The sequence below is a fragment of the Girardinichthys multiradiatus genome, chromosome 8, assembly GCF_021462225.1.
Source record: "Girardinichthys multiradiatus isolate DD_20200921_A chromosome 8, DD_fGirMul_XY1, whole genome shotgun sequence".
NCBI classification, from domain to species: Eukaryota; Metazoa; Chordata; class Actinopteri; order Cyprinodontiformes; family Goodeidae; genus Girardinichthys; species Girardinichthys multiradiatus.
The window spans coordinates 13648056-13664001 of record NC_061801.1 but is presented as its reverse complement, the minus strand read 5'-3'; the positions used below and the strand labels follow the sequence as shown (position 1 = coordinate 13664001).

The following is a 15946-nucleotide window of genomic DNA, read 5'->3' as shown; positions in this document are numbered from 1 at the left end:
GGCTGCCCAAATCACGGCAGAATTAAATGTGCACCTCAACTCTCCTGTTTCCACCAGAACTGTCCGTCAGGAGCTCCACAGGGTCAATATACACGACCGGGCTGCTATAGCCGAACCTTTGGTCACTCATGCCAATGCCAAACGTCGGTTTCAATGGTGCAAGGAGCGCAAATCTTGGGCTGTTGACAATGTGAAACATGTATTGTTCTCTGATGAGTCCACCTTTACTGTTTTCCCCACATCCGGGAGAGTTACGGTGTGGAGAAGCCCCAAAGAAGCGTACCACCCAGTCTGTTGCATGCCCAGAGTGAAGCATGGGGGTGGATCAGTGATGGTTTGGGCTGCCATATCATGGCATTCCCTTGGCCCAATACTTGTGCTAGATGGGCGCGTCACTGCCAAGGACTATCGAACCATTCTTGAGGACCATGTGCATCCAATGGTTCAAACATTGTATCCTGAAGGCGGTGCCGTGTATCAGGATGACAATGCACCAATACACACAGCAAGACTGGTGAAAGATTGGTTTGATGAACATGAAAGTGAAGTTGAACATCTTCCATGGCCTGCACAGTCACCAGATCTAAATATTATTGAGCCACTTTGGGGTGTTTTAGAGGAGCGAGTCAGGAAACGTTTTCCTCCACCAGTATCACGTAGTGACCTGGCCACTATCCTGCAAGAAGAATGGCTTAAAATCCCTCTGACCACTGTGCAGGACTTGTATATGTTATTCCAAGACGAATTGACGCTGTATTGGCCGCAAAAGGAGGCCCTACACCATACTAATAAATGATTGTGGTCTAAAACCAGGTGTTTCAGTTTCATTGTACAACCCCTGTATCTGTAAGAGAAAATGCAATTCAAGTAAGGAGGGTGTGTGTTGGTCTATATGAGTCAGGCAATGGACACTAGCTACAAGACTGGATGAGGAGAAATAGATAGTTTACTGCCACGCTTAGCTGGAAGATGGTTAACAAATCTCCAAAGCTCCCTGACTGGCACATTGACCTTAACTGGAATCATGTGTATTGCTTAGATCAGATTAAGACCCAGCTTTTCAGTAACAAACACTCATGTGTGGGTCAGGCATAAAAAAGGATGAATATGTAGAAAAACACGTGATGCCCCCTGTTAAGTATGGTAGGAACTGGTTATCTTCTAAAGGCTCTAAGGACCTTGTCAGAGTGCCTTGAACAGGCGTTGTAAACCCCAGAAGATTCTGTTGAACATCTGGGGAACTCTACCAGGAAATTGAAAATGGGTCATCTTTGGTCTTTAGCATTAGCATCTTAGCCCTGCAGACCTAAATCCTAAATCAGTGAGGTGAGCGGAAGAGAGCATAAAGGAGGATTTAGAGATAATGATCTAGATCAATCTAGAGGAATTGTCAAAGATCCCTTTCTTACTCTGCTCCAACATTTTAAAATGTAAGATAAGACTCACAGTTGATCCATAAGCAAAAGTGGGTGCCTTTAATTGTGAAACTGTTGATTTTGTGAAAACTAAAAATACTTCCTAATGTTTTTGCGTTTTTCTATTCACTGAATAAATGTAATCAAAATGAATTTCACATTTTTCTAAATCTTTTAGCATATTGTTACCAATAATTGAGATAGTGCTAATAATTCTGGAGGGTGCTGCAGTTGATAAAAGGTCATCTCCATTATTACAAAACGTCCTAAAAAGCCTAATTTCCTTGAGAATTACATTGATTTATTATACGTTTTTGCAATGTGTTTCACAATGTTGCCATTCATTATTTCACAATATTTCACAAAGTTTTCATTAAAGATCCGGTACCTCCAAAGAATTTCCCAATCAGATCATTTATGTCTATATATTTTGCTCTGGTGCTTTAGTCCTCTGACTTCAGTAACGCGGCTGCCTGTGTGGACTGAAGAGGTGAAGGCCTGTGCTAGATCTCTCTGAGACAGCTGGAGCTACACACTCGAGGTCAATTCTAACAGCTAGGTTAACATGGGAACCTTACCCTTTGTCACCGTATCACCATGCAACACTAACCCGACATGCAACATTACAAGCTTCTGTCAGTCATCATGCAGGGATATCATGCGTCTTCATCACAAATCTTAAGGATGTGCAACACATGAAAATTCTATTGTCTAAAAAAAAGTGTAACTATGTTATAATTCTATAGAGATTTCGCTAAAGTTGTTCTTGGACTGAATGATTGATTTGGACAGAACATGTTGGACAGATTCTTCTTCATGAAATCAAACAACCCAAAAGTAAGTTTTCTGGGAAACACTTTTTTTTTTCACCTTTCTTGTCGAACAAAACATTCTCAACTTCCATCACGCCTCCTTGGTGTCACATTTTAACATACAGGGACCTCATTTTCTTCGTATGCTGATGCCGACGGCACAGAAACTGACAACAAATATGGGAGTTTAGTTTCCTGAGTTTGAATGTGAATACATTAGCTGATTTAATTACAAGACTTGTCCCATTGGTATGAAATGGGAAGTCATTTAAAGGATAGTTGTGACCTCTAATGTGTCTTTTCCAATGCCCAGGGGTATACAGAGCAGTGTAAAAACGTTTTCATAGCCCTTAAAACTTTTTCAATCGTCCTCATGTTGCAACTATAAACTTTTATGTGAGAGACCAACATGAAGTATGATGTCATCATTGAGAAGTGCAATGAAAAGGAATTATGATGTCAAACATTTTCACAGATAAAAATCTGAGAAGTGTGGTGTGCATGTGTGTCCTGCCCACCTGAGTCAATGTCTTGTGGAAGCACCCTTTGGCTTTGCTAGTTTGATCTTTTCCTGGGTAGTATATCTGGGTCAGCTTGGTCCATCTAGACACTAGTAGATTTTTGTATATTTTCTCTGCAAAACAGCTATAGCTCAGTAAAGGTGGATGTATAGCATCTGTGCAAAGCAGCTTTAGCATCTTGTCACAGATTCTCAATCCGATTAAAGTCTTGCCTTTAACTGGGTCTATGGTTTGATCTAAAGCATGCTATTGTAGCAGGTCGTTGCAGCCTCGAACAGGTTTTCTTCCAGGTGTGCCCTGTATTTTGCTCCATCAATCCTGCCATCAACTCCAACTAGCTTCCCTGTATCTGGTAAAAAAAGAAAATCCTATATAACCAGACCGCTTTCTTCTAAATGTTTGCCATTTCTCCTACATAGCTTGTGCCATCTCTGCAGCTCCTCCAGAGTTGCAGCTCCATGGGCTGCTTAGATTAATGCTCTCCTTGACTGGCCTGCCAGTTTAGGTGGAGTGGCCTGTCTTTGTAAGTGTGCCATCGTGCCATGTTCTTCCCATTTTCAGATGATGGATTGTAGAGCTCTTCATGAGATGCAAAAGGTCAGAGATATTGTTCTACAAAAATAAAAGTGCTTTAGAAGCACTACAACTTGGTCTGCACAATAAGGCTTGTTCACTAACGTTCTCCAGCAGCCTTCACGAAACAACTGGATTTATACTGAGATTAAATTGCAAACTTTGAATTCTGAAGGCAGTTTCTTACACTGGTTTGTATTTAGGGGAATTTGATTACATCGTTTCACTTCAAAGCTATGCGATACCTTGTGTTGCTCTATCACATAATAGTAATAGTGGTGTGACTCACATGACTGCTAACTGTGCTGAAGGCACTAAAATGTGACACAAAGGCCAACTGACAAAGCGTCGTGGTTCGGGCATGGTGGGAATGAGAATATAACGACTAAGGACTGGAGTACACACTAAATATAAAAAAAGAACCAAGTTCTGCAGAAACACAAAAAATAAAGAAAAAGTATTTCCCAAAACTGTTTTGTACAATCAGAAAATAATCCCTCATTCACAGAAGTATTAAAAACAAGTGGATTTTCTTCGTAAGCATCCCCACCAGATAGGTTTCTTGTGTTAACGTCACAAAACGACATGCAGTGTGAGAACATAAGACAACACCTTCTACTTTCAGTCAGATTAGTATTTGTTATGAATATATGCAATTTACTTGAGACAGTGAGGATTACAGGAGGTACTAACGGGCAGAAACATAGAGTAAATCTGATCACCTCAATGAGACTCCGGACGTGGGAATTGAGTGTGATCTGCCCACATGTTTGGGAGAGACAGGACGAGAACACACCAACATATAAACAAAAAAACAAACAAAATAGCACACAGATGACATATACCTCAGGTTCACTGGAGTGTCACAGCAAATCAATTACACAATTAACCCATATTTAAAGCAAAAAAAAAAAAAAAAAGGGGGGGGGGGGGGGGGGGGAGCACAACAAAACATAACAGCAAACAAAACATTATTAACGACTTGTTACTGGGTGGGGGAGGTGACATGCGTGCTTCAGTCATGCCTCTACGGGGGACGTGCAGTTATACGGTCATGCTTACCAGCTTGAGAGAAAGCTTCATGGGAAGGGACAGTAGAGAAAAATGGCGCGGGGCAGGAAGGGAGAAAGAGACAACAGATAACCGTCAGCACCAAGTGAAATATTACAGCCATTTCTTCTCCGAAAAAAACAAACCAAAACAAACAAACCTTCATATCACAATAATGGTTTATTGTGCCAGACTTCACTACATGAGGGAAGGAGAGTAAAGCACGTACAGGCTGAAGGATTTAGATTTACTGAAAACACTGTTGTGCCATAAATAAGCTCTTTCAGAAAATATTTCAGTTATGACGCCCCTCCTCTCTTTTCCAAAGTGGTGAAGTTTAACATTCGTGGCATGATGGATTAATGAAACATGAGAGGTACACCGGCAGAAAAAACAAAAGAGGCCCATCTACAGCATGAAGCATGAAGAGTGAGATCAATTTAAAGTGATGGCAGACGAATGCAAACACAGAGAGGAGAAGTAAACAGGGGTGAAGGGATTTTATTTTTTTACTGCTCTGTCACGATCTACTGTTGATATTGTGACACAAAAGGGGCAGCAGAGGGCGCCAAAAGGCAGTGTTCACATTAGCAGGTCTTTGTGTTGACATGGAGGCAGAAACTAAACAGAGACAGGCTGAAGAGATGTGTTCAGACTCACAGTTGTGAAAAAAAGCCTTTAAATTACACATGAGAAAAATTATGAGCCTAAATTAACAAGTGAGAACAAAAAAGGAAAGGTTTGCCAAAGAGGCTCAAAAACCTTGTTTTTTTTACATGATTGGCTGAGAGATTATTTAAAGCAGGTATTGTTGGGTTCTGAACACCAAAGACAGAGCTGAGATCTGATTAACAACCATTGGCTGGTAGAGCTGGAGCAGATGACTTGTAATCCTGTTACAGGCTCACGCACTGACGAGCTCCACTCTCATTAGTGCACTAATCAAGTCATCCACCTGGAAGGGCTTGTTATGGTCCTCACTACAAGGCCCTGGGAGCTTCACCTCAACCTCACGCGCATAAATTACTCTCACATACTCCTAGAGGTTTCTGGATATCGCTAAATGTACGTTGTGCATGTGATTACTAAGGTTTGCAAACACCCACGGTGTCGGGGAGATGTTTTAGTTTAGTCATCATGGGTAGAAATGTATTATTTTAAGGTATTTAAAGATGCATTTGAATTGTTCTTTTTTTCAAGGTGGAAAGATTCTGCAACTAAAACTAAGTTTAAAAACAAAAATTGCATGCTCAAGCTCAAATTTGTTGGCGATTTCCTGTAATCGAGTTATACATGAAAACTAAAATGTATACATACAACCCCAGAAATATTGTGGTCTCACAGGAAATTTAAAAGAGAAGTTTTTGACAGCAATTAACAGCCTTATTTCTTACAAATCTACAATAAACAGGACGGTTTATAGGTTGCATGGATTTGCAGTATATGGACTTATGGATTTTAGCTTTCAGAGTGCATCTGCTTTGCTACACGGGTTCAAATGAAATCTAATAAATCCTGAAACTTTCATGTGACTAATCACAATGAATGTGCCACCTGAATTAGCATGTACTCCAAGCTTAATTTAAACTCCAGACAGACACAGATATACAAGTATATCATGGTTTTTACAGACAGATAGCATCGCTGAAGTATGGAACACCAGCACACAGAAAGCCCTGGAGGGGTGAATTCTTGGCACTGCTGGCTGAACCCAGATCCAAAGTGTGACTAACACCTTGTCCAAACATGCATCTCCACAGGACGTCCATTTGGTACACAGAGCTGATTCCTGACCAGGCTGGGGGTAGCTACACATCCTCACATCCACAATCTCCCACATCCTCAGGTGCTTGCGACACTTTGTGAATTGACCCCTTTTGCAAATGCAGAGCGGGGATGCCCTGCGACAGCTGCAGGACACTGCAAAACCTCAAGCTGATAACATGTGATGAGGAATGAGATCACAATCTTCTCTGATCATTCGTCTCGATCCTAACACGTGACACAGCCATGAGATGAACACGGAGCCAGACACAGACACTAGCCTCCTTTGTGAGGTTGTTTTGCCCCATTAATCAGGACCAACAGTATCCTCACATCACAAATAAAGAGGCTACTGCCTGCATTTTATGTGGCCTTACTAATCACAAACACACTCACATTCAATACTTGTTCGCTCTTTGCTGCAAGCACATATAAACGTGGTGTGATACTCACTGTCTCCTAACACAAACGCACACACACACTTACAACATATTGCCTTGCTTCGAAAGCATATGTGGGTTGACCCAGAGTCCTCTTCATGAGCTCTTTGTGATAAATGAGCGAGCGCGGGGACTGCTGCTGTGGTGGCAGTCAGAGAGAGTGAAGCTTAAAGTCAGGTAAACAAGATCTTATACTTATTCCGCTGTGCACAACTATCCACCTCCACAGGCACTTTAACCTCCAGTGTAATACTGTGTTCTCCTTGCAGGAAGCAGGCAGAGAAATATAATAGTTCTAATTGACTTTCATATAGGTTTAAACATGGAATAATATTGGAAGTAGGTTGTAAAACTAAATCTGTCTTTGTTAAGTCTCTCTACAAAGGTTTCTTCAAGGTAAATGTTTTAATGACATTTTACTAACCAAAAGGCATCAAATATAAAAGAAATCGACTTACTTAATGGAAGCATTTCAATAAATGTGACATGTACAAGGTAGCAGCCCACAAAAGTGATGAATGGATTGACAGATGATAATTGACATCAATGTTTAAGTACCAGCTTTTGCATGGATCTACACCCTCCCATGTTATTCTTAAATAAAATGATGAAATAAGACTTGCTGAACTACCTTTCTAACAAGAAACATTCAGAGGAACATTAAGTGCCTTGCAAAAGTATTTATACCCCTTTAACTCTTCCCCTTTGTGTCAACTTAGAGCCACAGTCCTGATTGTGTTTTATATTTGATTTCATGAGACAGAGCCACACAAAGTATTTGATTCGGTAGAAAAAGAATGATTCTCAAAACGTTTAGCAAAAAAAAACATGCATTTGTATTCGGCCCCTCTTAGCTTAGTGTCTTGCTAAGCTCAGTAGTATTATCTCACGAGCAGAGCTGGAAATTGTTATTCGTGCGTTTCTTTCTTTAAGATTCGACCACTGTAACTCATTGTTCACCTGCCTAAACAAAGCCCACTGTGCCGTCGGACTTCTGAGCAAACCACAGACGTTTTCCTACTCACACTGCTGCTACTCAGCCAGCTCCATAGGCTCCCCAACCACTTCAGAGCACACTTCAAGGTCCTAATATTTACATCTGCGTGTTCCTTGCAGGTCCATAAGATCTTGTGAACAGGACCCGCTGGTTGTGCCACGTGCGAGGCCGACAAGCTAAAGGGGACATGGCCTTCTCAGCTTTAGCCCCAGGAACTCTCGCCCCTTTAGTTTCAGGTCTGTGGACTCCGTTAAGCTTTTTAAGATGCGGCAAAAAACAAATTTTTTTTACAGTTCCTTTCTAATTAACTAAGTTATGTTTAATGTTTGAAGTTTTCTTGAGTACAGCACTGTGTAATCTATGTCTTGAAAGTACCGTAGCTACATAAATGAGGTTTTACTTATTCCTTCCATCTAAGTAGCAAGTAGAATCCACCTGTGTGTACAATGGTTTTAGTATTTATACAGTGGTTCTGTGGAAACATACTGGTGGCAGCATCAGGCTTTTTGTTTTCTCTGTAGCTAAAATTCAGATTTTTTTCCAGCTAAGAAAACCCATTAAAGGTTGGGACTGAGGTTCACCTTTCAGCAGAACAATAACAGGGTTGCACAATATATCGAACCACAGTCGTTTTTGAAATATCTGTGTTCAATATGACAATCACAAAGGACTACTTGGATAATAACTGATAAGTTGTTATATTTCAGTTGTTATGCATTCAATTTCTGTTTAACAGCAAATATTTGGCCAGTTGGATGGACTTTTACCATGTTTGATTCAAAAACCTGTCATAGATGTTAGTGGCTGGGGTGCCAAAGTTCAAGGAGAATGCTGGGGACATCATGATGATGGAAAAGAAAGAAAAAAGTGAGAACAATGTGGGTCAGAACTGGTATTGCAATGTTAACAATAATATTGCAATTTTGTGCTTTTCTAATATCCAGTAACCACTACTAAATATACAGCTTAGCTGTAATGGAATGGCTTCGATCAAAACATAATCATGTTAGAATGGCCCAGTCAAAGTCCAGACCTGAATTCATTTGAGAATCTATAGAAAAACCTGAAAAACTGATGACCATAGATGTTCTTCATTTTGTCTGACTAATCTACTTTTTGGCAAACTCAGCAAAACCTTGACTTTATGTGTGAAGAGCTGGTAAACACACACAGCTGTAAATTCAGCAAAGGTCAGTTCTACAAAATATGACTCAGGGCGGCTGAACACAAATGCATTCACCATTTATTTAGTTTTTTTAGTTAAGGAAAATTATGTTGATGTATCTTAATAAAATAAACTGTTGATTTTGGTGGTAAGGTGAGAACATTTGAAAAGGTTGGAGTGAGAATACTTTTGCAAGACATTGTAGCTGATTCTGAGTTGAACCTTGCTTAAGACAGCAAACAGGAAGTGCACTCACACCGGTAGCTGCTCAGAAATGTTAGCACAGTCTCTGCCACTAAAGTCTGTAAGGTTGCTGGTGTCCTCCAATGGTTTGTTTAATAGTTTATATTTTTTTCCATTTTCTTTGCCGCTGATTTTTTTCCCAAACAGCAGATCTTTGAACAGTGAAAATGTTGTCTAAATTCAGCATCAAACTACATACTGAAAAAAAAACCCAGATGCAACTAAACAAGCAAGTTTGAACAACTTCTTTCCTTTACAACCTCTAGCCTCCCCAGAATCCTTCATCCTGCTATGAAATATAAAAGTGAGGTTAAACTTCGATCTCTTTAAGGTCTGTAACAGTTGAAAACAATGCCTCCGATTTATCTTTGATCCTTTTTTATATCTCTCTTCTCGAGAGCTGTTGCAGTACTTCCGCTTTCAGAAAACGTGCCTTCCTGATGTGTCCAGAGGCAGAAAAACTTCACACTTCCGCCTTCTCTGCACTCTCCACCATCATTTCCTCCTCGATATCACCCACATGTTAGCCTGCCGCACCATGTTTGCTCTTTTTCAGGCGCCATGTTTGCACCGAGTCGTGCTTACAGTATGTTTTTACAGTGGGTACATGCCGGCCTTTTAAATCATGAACACAAGCCACAAAAACATGACAAATGTTTGCCCGGAAGGAACACTGCTAGTGACTGCCTGTTCCTGAGGTCAGGGAGAACTTGATATGGGAGGGGGTGGTCGCCTGACAGGAAAGTTTGCGATGAAGTTCCCCAGAGATTGTCACCCAGTATCTCCATTACAACTCATGCTGAGACTGTAGAACAGGAACTGGTGATGGCATAAACCAGGACACTGGGCTGGTGCTGATAAAACCACCCACCTAACAGCCTTTTTAAAACCCCGCTTTCCTGTACTTTTCCCATCACTTGACTCTTATCATGAGCTCATAATCCCTTTGTTTCATATCACAGCATCAAAAACAAAACTAAAACAATCTGTCGCCAGCATAGGCTGCAGAGAGAGGAGCATATGAGGGGAACTACTGTAGGCTCCATGCTGCTGCCAGGAACTGCTCAGGCGTTTTGCATATTTCTGCCAGGGTGAGGGTAGGTGAGAGGGTCTGTCATTGGGGGCACAGTAGATATGAAATGTGAATGGGGACAAGATGAAGAGACTGCTGGTGAGTCAGATGAGTAACATGGAGTCGTAAATATACACTACAGAAGCACAGAAGTGAAGCAGAGAAGCTGAGCACTGCATGAGAGAAGCTGAGAGGCCTGTTGGGTTAATTATTCGATGTAAGCTCTTTTAACAGGATTTATTTTTCAATATTATTTTTCAATAAAGGCAACGTGTTAGAATGACAGAGATTTTAGGCTGCATTGTTTTCTGAGTGGTGTAGAAAGTGGTGTCTTCACTAATGTGCTTGGTTGCACTGAATTTTATTTAGGTGTATTAGAAATGTAATTTGTGACAGCTTTGGAATAACAGTGTAATTTCACTGCGGAATTATCCACAACTTGTTCTTGGTCTATTACAAAAAAATACATTGAGTTTTGTGATTGTAGAACCACAAAATGAGTGGGGGGTTCAAGGGATTTGAATATTTTGCAACTGCTAATGATGATCGCTTTTAGGCATCAAGACTTTTAAAAAAGACAAAGATTTCAGCCTTTGCATTGCTTCGCCCATCCAGCGCTGCAGGTGAAGAGCTCAGGTACAGGGGCAGACATACACTCATAAACACTTGCACAAAGCTTGCTGAACACACACTTACCCCTCGCCTCAGGCTCCGGAGGCAGTGCATTTTGGGTTTGGAGGTCATGAAGTCGTTGAGGCGGTGGGAGAGGGGCTCCTTTTGCTGCTTGGGAGACTGGGAGTCGTTGGGAACAGCAGAGGGTGAGGGCGGGGATGTGGCTGGGGGGGCAGGTGGGGGCTGGTGGGGGGATGTTAACAGGGACATAAGCTACAAGTGTGAGAGGGAGCCGTTTCGGAAAGGAGAAGGAAGAAAAACATGGAAGAAGAAGAAAGGGGCGAGAATCCAACCAAAAACAGACAAAGAAGGAAAAGGAGGAGGGAACACAAAATGAAATAAATAAGCCTCCTACAAATATTAAAAAATAAACACACAACGGAAAAGCCAAACAGAACGTAAAAGACAACCAAAGGAATGCCAATCCTAGTGTATGAGTGCTTATGTTGCGGGAACAAAATTACAGTTAAACATATAAAAGAAAATAAATAGAAAAAAACAACCAGCGTGAGTTTAGGGTGCAAAATGTGTTAAAGCAAGCAGCTGCAACAAAGCAAACAGCAAAGAGTTTGATTCAGAGCGCATCCCGGATTCTATTTTAGAGATCCTTTTCCACTTTTTTGTTCAATCAAGAGGTTTAATTCACCACATCCCAGAGGAAATCCATCACTGGATTTCAGGTCATCAGCAGACAGGGCTAATTAACTGTTTCTATCCTAAAACCTCAGAACTCCTCAACTGATTTAGATGTGAGACAATGAAGCAGTGACAAGGTTCCAGACAATATAATGAACATGCAAAGACAGGTTACTTAGACAGACTGCTTTTTTCCGTTAAATTAAAAGAAACCACAGTTCTGCTTGTGTCTGTTATGCCTGCATGCAGATGTGCTTGAGGTATTTAAATTAGACATGCACAGAAAAATCGTCCGGTGATCAGAAAAGGCTGATTTCTAGCTTGAACGGACCTGACCGAAGACTGGCCAGTCTGAAACTCTTTCACCTAACGGGCTAAAACACTAGCCCCTTAGGTGCTGAAGACGTTACTGAGTGAAGAAGACTCAAGGGATATAAAGTATCACTGAGATGAATACATGAAGTCAGAGGGAGAACAGAATGTGTAACAAGCTGCTTAATTGAAAACTGTATTTTCAATTGGAGGCATGTTGACCTTTCATTCAAGCTGCTACTTAAAGAGAGCAAGATTACGAGCAGATAACAGGAAGACTGAGTATATTACAGAAAAGCTGCTGTCTTTTTTCCTTTTGAGCTTTTAATCTATTTTGCCGTAGCAAATAGATACTGGAATTTAGCTGACAATTCACATTCTCTGTGGAATGGACAATGTTTACAGTAATTGATGCTAACCACAATTGCCAGTATAAGAGGTTGAAGACAATTTTGTAATTGTCTCTTTCTTTTAGAATATTGGTAAAACCCTAATTTCCATTGACCGCTCACACATGCACATGGTGTGAAAACGCCACTGCTTTTAATATAAATAATTAATGGCTGCGAACAGCTTTAAGGCTAGAAAAAAAAATTGAACGCTTAAAATTAAGTCTCCTAAAGACAAATCAAAATCACCTAAAATCAGTATTAGCGGGTCAGAACTTTACAAAAGCCAGATATTGACCACAAACCTTCAAACTGGTGCATCTCTATTTTAAAAAAAAAAAACTTATATACGCCTAAAGTTATATATCATATATTAGCACTGCTCTCATGCCCTGTGCACTCTTTTGCGCCACACGCTCACACACACAATTACTCACTTGCTGCCTTTGGTAATTTAATATTAACGGTGCTACCAGCCCATAAGACAGCCAAAGGTCAGTTTTAGAGTTCCTAAGCCAGAACCTGAGGAAAGCTACATGAAACTGGTGACCAATCAGTGGAAACAAAAAGGGTAAAAGGAGAGTGTTACTTCGGATCGGACAGCGGGTTATCATCTGCCGGTTGAGTCTGTCCATTCAGCAAAGGTAGAAATCCATTAGTGTTTGTTATAAAAAGGGAGGCCCCAACATCAGTGAGGGTGACTGCGTGGGAGGAGGAAACGGGTGGCAAATAATAACAACCAAAATGGCAACAGTAACAAAGAACTAGAAAAAAATTCACCAGCTTAAAATAGTGAACAAAGATCAAAAGCTCTAAAGAAAAAAAGTAAATGATACACTTCAATCAATGTAGAAAATCTCAGTTATACTACAATGATTTCTCTTCAGATAATGATAAAAATCTATGAGATCAATCCAGTCCTCTATCCCACAAAATGCTTCCAAAAGAGCAGGATGACCTCCATAAGAATACAATGAGTGAACTTAGCTCATATTAGGTATTCATACCTTGTTCTTGTTCTTAATGAAAGGCCACAGTTTGGTCTTGCTCTTTCCAGCAGGCTTCTCTTTGCTGTCTTTGGAGTTAGACAGGCTGTTCTCAGACACCGTCCTCTTCATGGCCTGACCGTAGTCCTCGAACTCCACATCGCCTGGGGGCTCAAAGCCAGACTTGTACGCCTCCACCACCTGCTTGGAGTCCTGGTGGGAGAAATCGGCCACACTAGTCAGTGGAAGTTTCTTCTGTTATACAGTGTGATAAGGGTACATAAACAAGAATGTCCGATTGTCAAGATTTTACGTGATTATATTCATCATCACGGTAACTACATCCTAAACCAAATATTAACATACTCCGTATGAAAAAAACACGTATAGCGTTCTTTCTCACTTTCTGGCGTTAAATGGGACTAAACTTTAAATAGAGCCTATTTCGGATATTTGTCTTACATTCCTGGAATTAAGAGGTTTACATACATTTCCCGACTATTTGGGAGAATTGCATCTTAAACTGTATGATTCGGGTCGAATGTTTTGGGTAAACTTCTTTGTGTGAACTTTGGTCCATTCCTCCTGACGTTTTGTAGGCAGACATTTTCAGTAAAACCCTAATATTCTATGGGATTAAGATCAAGGTTTATTTGATGGTCCCTTCAAAACATTTACTTTGTTGTCTTTAGGCCACTTCATAGCTAATTTGGCACTATTTTTAGGATTGTCCGTTTAGAAGACTTGTATGTGTTTCAACTTCCAGGCTGATGTCTGCAAATGTTGCTTCAATATGTCCATAGAATGTTCTTTCCTCATGAAGCCATCTATCTGTGAAGTGTACCAGTCCCTCCTGCTGTCAGGATGTGACATTTCGGACTTTGTTTTTGGTTTTGTTTACTTTTAGCTAGATGTTTCTTGTTTGTATTTTGTATTCATGTTGTTTGTGGTTTTCTGACAGTTTTGGTTTTCTTCTGCCCCAGTGTGTTCTCCTGTTGCTCCTAGTTTCCTTGGCGTTGCTTTCCTGTTCATTTTCTTAGAATGGTATTATTATTATTTATAGTTCTCTGGTTCCCTTGCGCTCTCTTATTTCTAAGTTTCTTTTCTGTTACTCCTCTCGTCAATGATTTTCCTCTTTTAGTTATTTATTACTTGGTTTAGTTCCCTTTATTCTCCTGTTCCTCTAGTTCATCTTTGTTCTCCAGTCCCTCCTTTATAGGTTAGCTTTAGTTATTGTTTACTTTTATTCTAGTCCTCATTTCCTCTGCTTCATTCTCAGTTTGTTCTATCAGTGTTGCTTTAGGTTTGTTTACTTTTGTAGTCAGGGTTTCTTATGGTTTGTTTTGCTAAGTTCTTAGGTTTTTGTGTTCCCTCCAGTTTCTCAGTTTCCTTCAGTTTATGTTTATTCTTGATTCTTATGCTTTAATTTTTCTTGGTCTATAGTTTTATTTAGGTCTGCTCACTGTCTTGTCATTTAGTCCCTTTCCTCATGCTTTAGTTTTATTAGGTTCACCTGCTCCCTCTGCCTTCCTGCCTCTTGTCACACCTGTTCCCTGTTCCTTTGATTACCTGCCCTTTGTATTCCCTTTGTATATTAGTTAGTCTGGTTCATGTGTTCTTTGCTGGTTCTTCCCCATCACAACCCCTGGTTATGTTCAGTGTTTTGCTACGTTCCTGCAGTGAATTCAAGTAAGTGTTTGACAATCCACATGCCTGTACCTGCAGTGTGTCTGCTACGTTTTGCTTCACCTTATAACCTGTGAAAATAAATCGAAGACCTATTCACAATGCGGCTACCGAACTCTTGTCTGCACTCTGGTCCACCCCAAAACCACACCGTGACACCTGCAGCAAATCACCCCAGCAACATGATGCTATCACCCCCGTACTTTATAGCTGCGATGGCGTTCTCAGGCTTGTAAGCCTCCCCCTCCTTCAAAGATAAAAAGATTCTTACTATGGTTGAACACTTCAGTTTTAGTTTGATTAGACCACAGAACAGGTCTCCAAAAATGAAAGTTATTGTCCCATAGAAATTTGGCTTTTCATGTTGCTTTTGGGTAATGGCTTCTTCTTTGCTGAGTGTCCTTTTGGCCCATGTAAGTACAAGACTTATTTCTCAGTGTATAATGTCAGTCTCTTACCAGTATTGGTGAGCATGTTCACAATGTTTCCAAAACCTGCTTATTTCTGGGATAGAACAGATTAACGTGGCACCTTCAGAGATCTGGAAATTATACCCAACAAAGAAACAGACTTGTGGAGAACCACAGTTGTCTACCTGATATCTTGTTGGGTTTCTTTTTCCCACTGCGTCAATTAAGACAGCAGTGTGTTTGAAGTGTTGCCTTAAAGTACATCTACAGGTGTGCTTCCATTAAACTTAAATGTTGTGATTTAACCTGTCAAAAGCTTGCAAGCGATGGCATCACCATCTTGGCTTTCCCAAAATGTTGAAATGCATAGTAACCATTGGAAAGTAAAACTTCCGAATTTCAAGAAAGGAAAAACAAGATCTTAAACATTTGTTCTCTCATTATTTTGGTACTAAGCAAATAAAGCTAATTTAGGTAATACTAAATTACATTAAAAAGAAAGAGCGTAGTCAGGTTTAATGTCAGAAAGCGAGAAAAACCCTGTAGGTGAATATCTGGTTTAAACTGTATTTTTTTTATTTTCTAAATAAAACAGATGAAAATTCAGTTTGTGGATGAAAAAAAGAAGACAAATGCCCAAAAATCCCCATCATTGCGACCACAAACACAGGAAGAAGTTCATGAATCATTTGCAGTGTACAATGAACTATCTGAACTGATTAGACAGTCTGCCTGGAGTTCAACCGGATCAGGGTTTAAAAATTTACTATCTCCATATACAGTATGACAGAAGAAAGAAAGCA

General features: G+C 40.3%; 1 protein-coding gene across 17 annotated transcripts in view; it reads right to left on the bottom strand.

The window, feature by feature from the left end:
• The window catches only part of LOC124872371 (formin-binding protein 1), a 78024-nt gene that overhangs the window by 10257 nt on the left and 51821 nt on the right, over positions 1 to 15946 (bottom strand). For 4 of the 17 annotated variants that reach the window (XM_047372281.1, XM_047372275.1, XM_047372282.1 and 1 more), the window contains exons 9-13: positions 13069 to 13260; positions 10749 to 10937; positions 6622 to 6714; positions 4384 to 4398; positions 4044 to 4079 (exon numbers count right to left, since the gene is read on the bottom strand). In XM_047372281.1, coding sequence (XP_047228237.1) covers positions 4044 to 4079; positions 4384 to 4398; positions 6622 to 6714; positions 10749 to 10937; positions 13069 to 13260 — 525 coding nt within the window. The remainder of the gene's footprint in view (positions 1 to 4043; positions 4080 to 4383; positions 4399 to 6621; positions 6715 to 10748; positions 10938 to 13068; positions 13261 to 15946) is intronic. The other 13 variants (XM_047372280.1, XM_047372283.1, XM_047372286.1 and 10 more) reach the window with 9 other exon arrangements.